Raw genomic sequence first — 11,095 nt, 5'->3', positions numbered from 1 at the left:
CTGAGAAACTCGGTTTGGGGATTACTTGATTACCTCTGTCTGGGAAGGTGGAAGGAAGGCCTAGGCTAGGATTTATAACGCATTCCCTGTTCTAGGGGAAGGGTCAAACCAGTGCCTAGAAATCAGATATCCTATTTGCACAGCGTTTCAGCTGAAGCACATTTGATAAATCTTTTGTACATCTTTCGTAATTAAATATTTTTACGCTTCTTTTTGGGAGAGGGATGCAGAGTGACCTAGTATTTGGATTTTAATCCAATATTTTTGTTATGAGATTTTTTGCTATTTGGATTACACATTTAACTATTTAAACTATAGGGGAAAAAATTGTCTTCTTTAGCACTCTGGCTTATTGTATAATGTTTCTTTCTTTCTTTTTCCCATGCAGAAAGAACTGAAGAACATAAAGACTTGTGCAAAGCTCTTTGCTTAATTAAGGACATGATTGCAGCAGTGGATTTAAAAGTCAACGAATATGAGAAAAACCAAAAATGGCTTGAGATCCTAAGTAAGATTGAAAACAAAACATGTACGAAGCTCAAAAATGGCCATGTGTTCAGGAAGCAGGCACTGATAAGCAAAGAAAGGACTCTGTTATATGATGGCTTTGTTTTTTGGAAAACCGCTACTGGCCGTTTCAAAGGTACTGTGTCTCTAACAGATCGATTTCCTTTTCTTTCATACATGTTACTTAACAGAGTACCGATTTTCAAAAGAAAAGTGACTCAGAGATGCAGGCACACACACAAACCCTGGGTCAGTGGAAGGATTCCTATAGGATCAAGTTGTGAACTTCTATAGGCAAACGTGGCCAATGCTACAAACCTTTGGTGGGAGTTCATTCTCCCAAGCAAAAGCCATCATATATATTTTATGAATTCACAAGTTTGTGATGTTTGAATCAAAGGAAATGAGAATTCTGCTAATAATTGGCACAGAAGTATTAATCTGGCAGCTGTGGTGTGTTGAAAGTGAAACAGTACCCCTGTCCACCTGGAGTCTGCCAGGCCAGCCTGGGACTGGCAGCCGACTGAGGGAAGAACTCAGCTCTGTACGTCATCTTCGTTTCTGAGCAATATACTGCATAAGTAGACACATTTGCATTAGTGTAAGTGCTTCCTCAGTGCTACTGTTTGCTAATGGGCATTAACTTGACCCTGTTAATCTGGTTAGAGTCTAAAACAGTTTTTTTTGAGATTCTTAAGGGCTGATTCTGTAGCTAGCACCTTGCCTGATCAAAGCTTTCTCAACTCCGGCCACACACTTGAGTCACCTCTGGAGCTTAAAAAATTTACTAATGCTCACGACTTCTCCCAGAAATTCTTAGTTTATTATTCTGGAGACGAAGCTCAAATATGGGGATGCTTAAAAGCTCTCAGGTGAGTCTGCTGCACAGCCAGAGTTAAGAACCACTGGTCTGCTCTCCTCATTTTTAATACATCTTATCTTCCTGAGGTAAGCAATGAGAGATTGTTATTTCCATTGGATGTTTATCAAGTTTTGGTGGAGGTTGCAACAAATGACTGAAATGCGCTTTGTTGATCAGCAAATTGAAACTAAACATTAACCACAATTAGAATATTAACCAAACTAAAATATTAACCACAATCTGTAGATCCTATGGCGCCAAGTCATTTGCTCTGTATCCCTTTACAGGAATAAATAATTTGATAACTGTGTCAGAGTGTTCAGTGGTATAGTGAAGACAGGTTCTTTTGAACAATTTGTAAGGGAAATATAGGATCTCAAACTTTCCTCAGATCTAGATGGAACAAAATAGCAGATTTGTATATATAATTCAAGGCAGAAGCTGCCCTCTAACGGTTTTAATTAAGCACCTTTTTCCATATAAAGGTAAAGGCTCGCTCCATTCTGTTAGAACCTTCTTTTTTATTGGATATTTTTCTTCCATTTCGAAAGCTACATTAAATTTTGTTGGAGGTTTAGCAATACTTATAGTTACACACAGGAACATGCACATTTAAACACAGCTTGTTATCTATAAAATATTATCTTTGACTATCATAATACAGGTGTTTTTTAATGTTTCATAATTAGACTAAATCTTAGTCTTTTATTTTTGATAAATTTATTTAAATTTCAAACATGAAATCAGAATATTTAATAATGACATTCGAACTGTGGTTTGCTTCATTAATACTAGTAATGTTTTTCCTTTGAAGATATTCTAGCTCTACTTCTAACTGATGTGCTGCTCTTTTTACAAGAAAAAGATCAGAAATACATCTTTGCAGCTGTTGTAAGTATATGGCCATGTGATGCATATTTTAAATGGTTTAATCCTATATCTCCTTGAAATATGCCTGAAATTCCTAGAGACATTAAATAGTCTTTGGCAAAAATATGCCCCTACCATATTCCCATTATAATTAGCAATTGTGTTGTTTATAACAAGCATTGAATTGGATTTAACTAGCGTAAGTGTTGAGTTGTCACACCCAGCACAGGTAGTCATCTGGTTCAGTAGGTTAACCAGTTATAAAAATATTGAAGTGCTTTGGTACTGGTGAGTGAATAGGCACTGTCTTAATCCCCACTTCCCCCCAGGTGACCATCTGCCATCTGGCTAGCTTAGTCTTTCCTCCAGACACCATCCCCCCTTGACTTCTCAGATGTTAATGCTGGTCACTCTGGCACTTTGCTGCCCTGTTTCCACTGGATGGTGCCTGCTGTACCTATTGCTAACCCACTCATAATTGTCATGAAGTTCCTTCTAACTAACAGAAAACACCATCCCGGTATCTGAGGTTTAAAGAAGATTCTTTCCTCTACTATAATAGTTGCCAATTACTAAGGCTATATATAGAACACATATCTTTATAGTGTGTTATGTTAATCTTATTGCCAGCACAGCTAGATTAGCAGTAAAACCAGTATTTTATAACATTTCTTACACACCATCTTGTGGTCCAAAAAGACTCTCTTAAAGAAGGGAGATCAAGTGATAATTGATGACAAGGAGTTATCAATTAACTCCTTATCAGCATCATGGAGCATCAGGCCCTGTCAGAGGAAAGCATCTAGTATACAGTGCCAGTGTGGACAGTATAATAGTGGCTCTCTAAAATGCTAGTGTTTATCATCCATTGACTGATAGGATATTCAGATACCATTAACAGATATTATCAATGCCAACCAGTTTTGGCAAATTCAAAGCTTAAAATCTTCTGTTATGTTGCTCAAAGAAAACAAAGAAGCATGTCTGCCCAGTGATGTGTGATAGGGAGGAAGAGGTTAGTGCAGGGCCTTACCTGCCCATCTGTGCTTGTCAGGTTGGCTGAATAGGTTTCATCACCCTGTTCAGCACATTGTCTCTTATCATCATAATGATGCCAAGTTCTATAAAGGTCAGAGATTCTTTCACAAAGCTATACCAGAGGATAACAAGAGGCCTTAAACAGGTCCCCATGTCTCTTATTCTTTTGAAGTATATATATTGCAAATTTTGTGATAACCTACTGATTTGTCTAGCAACTCCTCTCTGCTGTTATCTGGGATGCTCTGAAAAGAAAAAAAAAAAAAAAGAATAAATAAGTGAGAAGGTGGGACCATTTTGTTTGACCTGTGGGTTGGTGAGGACCATGCTGAGAGAGAATACAGATTTATTCCACACCTGTATAGAAACAAAGGTTACTTCAAAACCAAAGACCTGAAAGAGAAGAAAATCATGCTTCTTGGATGGTATTATAGGCCAAATGACCTGCTGATGGATCAAGAATTAGACACAGCATAAAGACAGCTATTTTATTTTTGTAGGACAACAGAGCATATGGATTCAGATCAAGCAGTGATGATTTACTTGAAATATGTATCTGTCTCTCTTATCTGACATCTTGAAGGATTACCTGTGCCACCCATAGACCACATTTACCATTCAGTAAGGAAAGCAATCCACCGAATGCCAAATTGAAGGCAGCCACAACTTAGCTCCTCTCGGTAGAGTGTGTTTGGCAATGGACAGCAGTAACTGCTTCCTGAAGATGTTAGCCTGGCATGTAGCTGCCTTCACAAAAGCCAGCTAAGCCCTTGCCGATGTCAGAAAGCAAAAGAGAGCATTATCCTAAAAGATTCAAGTGCACTCTTCAATTATATGCTTTTTCGTTTCATCATATATTTAGTTTTCACAGCCCATGTATCATAAATATTTTCTAATTAACATCTTACGGGAATTGATGTGTTGGCTAGGAGTATACAAATATCTGGATTTCCTAGTTCTCACCTTAGAATTTTAGAAAGTTAACTTCACACTAATACCCACAGGTGAGATTCTCTCTCTTGTGCTATTAGAAAAACTTCTTAAGTAAATGCTTGCTGCATGTTTCGGAGGACATGATGAATTTGGAAATGGCCAGAAGATAAGGAGCTGAAAGTAGCAAGAGGTTGGAGTAGCTTCCCTACAAGATAATTTTGTTTGTTTTTAAAGAGGACTCAGCTGGAAATGGCAGTAGGATCCAAATCTACGAAATGAATAGGAAAAAGTAGATGTATTTACTAAATCCTGGAATACTGAGTCTAGGAGGATGTCTTGAATTTCAAAGAAGGTAATTTCAAAATGAATGGTCAATAATAAAGACAAAGTGAACTTGTAGATGTGCAAGTGCAAGTTCAAAATAGGAAGTGACCTTTAGGTCTTGTTACCACAGTGGAATCTTGAATAGAATTGCCCACTAATAGAATCAGCCACACTGGAATCACAAATGGATATGTCGGAACAATGGGCTGAAGGTAGCAGCTCCTTTTCCGCTTCCTCTCTGGCAGAGGTTTCAACTCCAGTGCCTATAGAAATTAGGCAGGAATGTAAATGAGTGAACTGGAGTGAAGTTTTTATCGAGAAGCCTATAGAAAGTGGTAGAAAGTAACGTGAACTGGCAAGTACATGCCCCGTCTCAAAGAGGACAGGATTACTCAGGTATAGCATGTTTTTGAATGAGTATATGGGCCCAGAGTTGCTAATCTTCTGCTTTTCCCAAGAACCCAGAAGTCTAGAAATTTTTAAGCGGAATCCCCCAGTTTTTAATTATTGACAACGAGTCCAAAAAAATCTGGTTTTTAAATGCTATGGCACAAATGAAACATCTCTGCAGTCTGGGTTAAGCCTTCGCACCATCGGTTTTTGACATTGGTCTCCAAAGTAGACATGTTACCTCCATTCCTAGAGATTTAATTTAAATTCCTGATCATCTCTGATGTTCATGTGTGATTAGTATGAATAATGGTGGGCATGTCCCTAATGCCATCATCCTGGTCTGATGGTGATTTAATTGATGCTACTTTCTACCCATTTATTTTTCATTTAAAAATATCTGACCCCACTATCTCCCCTCTTGCTGTGACACTAACCAACTGGATCAAATAATTTCACTCTTGCTTACGCCTTGAGCAATTCAAACCTACTCTGCCTCTTTTCTTACAGAGGCTTTTTACACTGTAAGATGAAGTGTAAAAAGATGAAGTGTAAGATGTAAGTGTAAGATGAAGAAGTTAAAACTGCATGGAAAGAAGGAAAGGAAATAAGGTCTTAGTAGATCTGTAATCGACTAAGGGATGTCAAAAGTACGCAGGAGCTCTCCCTAACTAGAGAGCAGGACAGGGATGAAGAGGTACTCTGGGCAGACTCTTGCATACAGCTTCAGATGTGGTAGAGTCGAGTGGTGCTGGGAGAGCAAAGCCAGCACTGAGGAGTCAGCAGTAAGCGGTGGATGTGATCTGGATAAAAGTGTTGCTCAGTCCATGAGGGGGAAGCCAAACCACACACTGCAACCGACTCTATAAGCAGTGGTAGAAGCCACTAACCAAAGGAGATTCTTTACATTTACCCCCAAAACTAATCATGCTGCAGGCATATTTTTGACTATTCTTTCAACTACAGCTGCCTACCTATGTTGTTATTATCAGTGTCTTATTCATCTTTGAATTGGACATTGAAGGATCACTGTAAATGTTGGTAGAAGTGGTGATTTAATCATAGGTTGGATGCCGGATTTTAGACATTTTTCCTATTCCCCTCTGATGCGATTAAACTAAATCTAGTTCTGCAGACATTTATTGAGTGCCTGCTCTATGCAAAGCACCATGCTAGGTGTGTGAAGATGAATTAAAGATGAATTAGACCTGTTTCTGCCCACCAAAGGCTCACCTGGTTGGTGGGAAGAAGAGAAATTTGCAGGTAGAACTATTGAAGTTATGTTGTTGTTCTCCTATGATATCAGAAGATGTCTGAGTAATCTAAAGTCTTACCTCTTTATTTTTGCCTTTTATGTTTATAGTCCACTCTTCGGTGCTGTACCCATCACGTTATTAAAAAGTATTGCTGTTACCTGCCAAATCCAATGGACTCTTTAGGTCTTCCATCTCAATCTCTTTGTAATAGTCGATGTACTATTTCTTATCCATACCCTTCTAGAAAAACCACTCACTCCACCCCTGACTATGGCATTTTGGGTTTTTTAAATTAATGCTCTGATTATTCTCTCTTTTTTAAAGTTGTCCTTTTAAATCACCAATTCTTAAGGACAAACATTCTCCTGTATTATTTTTTTCCATCCTCTCTTCACCATAGTCTTTCCATTAGAGACCTTACCAACTTCCACAGCTCTTTGGAAAAGGTTGACATGATATTAAGGTTTGCCCGATACTATTGCTTGCCTTAGCTAATGTGTTTTGTGAGACCCTTACTTAAGACAGAATGCTGTTTCATCTGTGCGCCCTCCTGTTTTGCATAGGATCAGAAGCCATCCGTTATTTCCCTTCAGAAGCTTATTGCTAGAGAAGTTGCTAATGAGGAGAGAGGAATGTTTCTGATCAGTGCTTCATCTGCTGGTCCTGAGATGTATGAAATTCATACCAGTTCCAAGGAGGAACGAAATAACTGGATGAGACGGATCCAACAGGCTGTTGAAAGGTAATATTTCCTTCTGTCCATAATCCAGGAAATGGACTTGTTCAGTTGGGGAAAATATTCTGACTGTGTCTCCTTGCATGAAAACTTTACCTCAGCCAGCGTGGTCTGCTCCCCTGCGCCTGCCTGTGATAGCCCCTCATCTGCAGCTTTCTTCTCTGCACCCCCCTGCACGCCCCATCTCCCCTCTGCCTGCGTGAATCCTGCCCATCGTTGGTGCAGCTCATGGCTCACCTTCGTGAAGACCTCTTCAGTTCCGGCGGTGTCTTTCTTGCCTGAAATTTTTTTAACACCTGCTCTCTAAAGCATCTATTTCATGCTTGTTACACTGCCTTGTACCTGTTATCTTTTTAATTATGTATGTTTTCTTATTAGACTGGAAGCTCCTTGAGGGCAGGGAACGTGTTTTGTTTCTCTCTTTGCTGAATTCTGAAGGATCATTCAATAAATGTTTTTAGATTAGTGTTCAAAGTCAACTTACTTCTCACTATTATGCAAGGACAATAGGTAGGAGGGGTCGATGGGTGATCATTCTTAATTTGATTATTTAGATCTCGAATGATGTTACATAAAATTCCTGCATTTCCAATGTACCCTACTCAACCTGGCACTCCGCTTCCACCTTCTATAATTCCTCTACTTTAATCCATTAAGAATAGAACTTTCCAAATGTGGTAGAAAGCAAAATTATTATTTTTAGTTGTATCTATTATTATTGCATGTATGTGTACATGAGTATGTTTTTGTGTGTATGTGTGTGTTTGTTGGTTGAAATAGTTGAATCATTCTATACTGCTGACTTTGAGAGCTATGTTATAGTATGCAGGGTCCTTTATTTGCTCAAGAAAAGCAAATCTCTTGGCCTGGGGGCATGACAGATTCTCTTCAGGCTGAATTTTTCTTCGAATAATTCTACTGCCAAGTTCCTGTGTTTTTCTAATGAACCTGAAGATACTCAGACTGGTTTTGGTTGTCTCTCTTGGCTGTTGTCTTTTAAAGTTGCCCAGAAGAGGAAGGAGGAAGGACAAGTGAATCTGATGAAGAGAGGCGGAAAGCGGAAGCAAGAGTGGCCAAAATTCAGCAATGTCAAGGTGCGTGGCACAGGAAACTCTGGCTCCCTCGTCGTGGTGGTGTTCGTGGACGTGGAGAAAGCCCAGGCATCGTGAACGAGAAGCTAGGACTGAATGGTTGATCTCATTCTGTGTACCCAAGGCCTACCTTAACTCCCTCAAAAAAAAAAAAAAAAAAAGTACTGGCACTGGTGTGCTCAGATAAGATGTCCCTCTCCTTCTTCTTTAGTGATTAAAAAAATATATATTTTTAAATTCTGCACATAACGTATATGAAATAGTAACTGTGGGCAGTGTGGCACAGATAGGCATTGCAATTGCTATCCAGTGGTTTAATTTTGGGTCCCAGCACTGTCGGGTCATTGTTGTGTGACTCTGAACAAGGAACACAGTAGTAAGTAGCTCCTGGCCTTGGTTTCCAAGTCCACAAAGCAAGAAAATGAGGTTAAATCAGTGATGCTGGAATTAGCATCACTTGGGGGAGGTCTTTAAAAATTCTGGTGCCTGGACCCCAGACTCAACCAATTCACTCAGAACCTGTGGGAGTTAGGGAGTAGACATCAGTATTTTAAACTCTCCCCAGGTGATTCTGAGGCAGAGAGGACACCCCTGGATTAGATGCCGGTTAAGATCCCTTTAAGCTGTGACATGTTGAAATCAGAGAAAAGTGATGCATGAAAAGGTGGTCAAAGAAATTAGATGTTTAGAAATAAAAAACGTAAACCAGTGTGTTTGGTTTTGACCAAGGCTGACTGAAGCCTGAGCTGTTTCAGGCCTTTGCATTGTTTTCCCCTGTGGGTATCTCTCATTATGGACAAGCCACCTCGATTTCATTCCTGAGCTTAATATTTAGAAAACAGCCTGAACAAAGAACAGCTTTGTGGTTTTTCTGGAATTAGGGGAATGGAAAAGGAAACAGACATATATCGTGTACCTTATTTATAGAAAAGATAATGAAAGCTCAGAGAATTAAGTCTTTTGCTGGAGGCTACAGTCACTAAATGAAATAGTTAAGATTTGAACTTGGATCTGTCCCACCCAATAACTTGAATTTTACCTGCTTACTAATCAGCAACATCTTTTTCTTGTAACTTGAATGTTCATATTAATCATTATAGTCATATAATAACCTTTTGTGCTAAATACTGTTTCACAGATATACTCAGTAATCAGGACCAACAAATCTGTACCTATTTGGAGGAGAAGCTGCATATCTATGCTGAACTTGGAGAGCTGAGTGGATTTGAGGATGCTCATCTCGAGCCCCACCTCCTCATTAAACCGGACCCTGGGGAGCCTCCCCAGGCGGCCTCCCTGCTGGCCGCAGCACTGAGAGAAGGCAAGTTGCTTCCAAAAGATTTGATGTGACAAGTTTAGAAAATGTTTATTGAGGACCTACTAAGAGCCGTGCATGGCGGTCTTGGTGCTGAAGATACAGCAGAATAAGACAAGGTCCTGACTCTCCTGGAATTTATATTACAGAAATAGCGAAATATAAGGAAATAAATATATCAGCTTATGTCAAGTGCTATGAAGAAAAATAAGTAGGGTATGGGGGATAAAGACTGATGGAGTTGGGGAGGTCCTGTTTTAGACAGGGTAGCCAGCCAGTGAAGGCCCCTTCGATATGTAAGCAAACACAAAGGAATTGAGAAAGCCAAATAGATATCTATCTGGGAAAAGATTTTTCTAGACATAGGGAACAGCAGAGAAAGGCCCCGAGGCAGGTGAGTGCCAGATGTTTTTGGGGAACAGCAAGGAGGACGGTGCAGGTAGAGTGACTTGAGGGGTACGGAGTATTCAGAGATGAGTCAGAGTTAACTAGGATGCAGATTATCTGGAGATTAATAATGCAGATTATTAAGGAGGTAACGACTTTGAATTTCATTCTAAGTAGGACTGGAAGCATTATCGAGTTTTGAGTAGAGGAGTTGGTTTGATTTGCGTTTTAAATGAAACACTCTGCTATGTAGAGAGTGACAAAGTCTAGGGTGTAACTGGGAGTTGGTGGCTGAAGTAGGGTAGAGGACAAGATCACCAAAGGTAAGAGAGTCAAGGAGATGAGAAGCCAGGGTTTTGGAAGCTCATAGAACTGGAATTTCTGAGAATTTTGACAGGAGTGGCGTTGGGGGGAAGAGGTGAGTTACAATAGTAGCTTAAAATGTTTAAGGAGTCTGTAGAAGAATGGCTGGCAATAAGGAGGGGCAGTGAGTGGTATAATCTGATGGCACGAACTTTAAGGGAAAAGAGGATTTAAAGGGAGAAATGGGGTTAATAGTCTGGAAGTGACAATAGGGACAAAGGGTTTGGGAAGTAATACGGCCACCACCTGAGAGAGAAGCAGGGAATGCTGTTGTTCAGAACAAGGGTTGGTAAATTGTGGACCACAGACTAAATGCGTGCCGCTGTCGGTTTTTGTAAATATGGTTTTATTGGAACACAGCCACACCCGCTTGTTTGCATATCATCTATGGCTGCTTTCTTGCTACAGTGGCGAAGATGAATAGTGTAACAAAGATGTTATGGCCCACAAAGCCTAAAATATTTACTGTCTGGTCCTTTGGAGAAAAAGTTTGCCAAGCTCTGGCTTAGCATCTCAGAAATGTTAGCTGGAAGAAGATTAAGAATTCATGGAATCTATCACTTTAATTTCATAAGTTGAGGAAACTGAGGTCTTTAGAAGGGCATAGAGGTTGGCGGAGGTGGGGTCTGCTGCTGGATTTACTCATTCATTCACCAAATATTTATTGAGCATCTATTCTGTGCACTGTGGTTGGTGCTAAGAAAACAGTAATGCTTTCATAAAACCTTCCAGTGGAAGAAGACAGACAATACACAAGGAAGCAAGAACATTTCAGAAATTCACAAGAGAATAAGGTAATGGGATTAGAATGAGGTGAAGGCTTTTCAGGGGTCAGGGAAGACCTCTCTGAGGAGATTATTTTTTGAGATGAGACTTGAAAGACAAAAGAAGCCAGTCGTCTAGAAGTCTGAGGGAGGACCATTACTGTGCAGAGAGACAATGCGTGCAAAGTCCCTGCATCTAGAATGAGCTTGGCATGCTCGAGGAAAGAAGGAAGGCCAAGCTGGCAAGATCAAGGGAGAC

The 11,095-nt window shown here is 39.9% G+C and overlaps 1 protein-coding gene across 6 annotated transcripts in view; it reads left to right on the top strand.

Moving 5' to 3' along the window:
• ARHGEF28 (Rho guanine nucleotide exchange factor 28) overlaps nt 1-11,095 on the top strand; it is a 272,376-nt gene that overhangs the window by 216,783 nt on the left and 44,498 nt on the right. For all 6 annotated transcript variants that reach the window (XM_023538177.1, XM_023538179.1, XM_023538175.1 and 3 more), the window contains 5 exons: nt 389-643; nt 2,184-2,260; nt 6,744-6,922; nt 7,919-8,010; nt 9,146-9,328. In XM_023538177.1, coding sequence (XP_023393945.1) covers nt 389-643; nt 2,184-2,260; nt 6,744-6,922; nt 7,919-8,010; nt 9,146-9,328 — 786 coding nt within the window. The remainder of the gene's footprint in view (nt 1-388; nt 644-2,183; nt 2,261-6,743; nt 6,923-7,918; nt 8,011-9,145; nt 9,329-11,095) is intronic.

Source organism: Pteropus vampyrus, unplaced genomic scaffold (assembly GCF_000151845.1).
Source record: "Pteropus vampyrus isolate Shadow unplaced genomic scaffold, Pvam_2.0 Scaffold213, whole genome shotgun sequence".
Lineage (NCBI taxonomy): Eukaryota > Metazoa > Chordata > Mammalia > Chiroptera > Pteropodidae > Pteropus > Pteropus vampyrus.
This window is presented reverse-complemented; position numbering and strand designations above follow the sequence as displayed.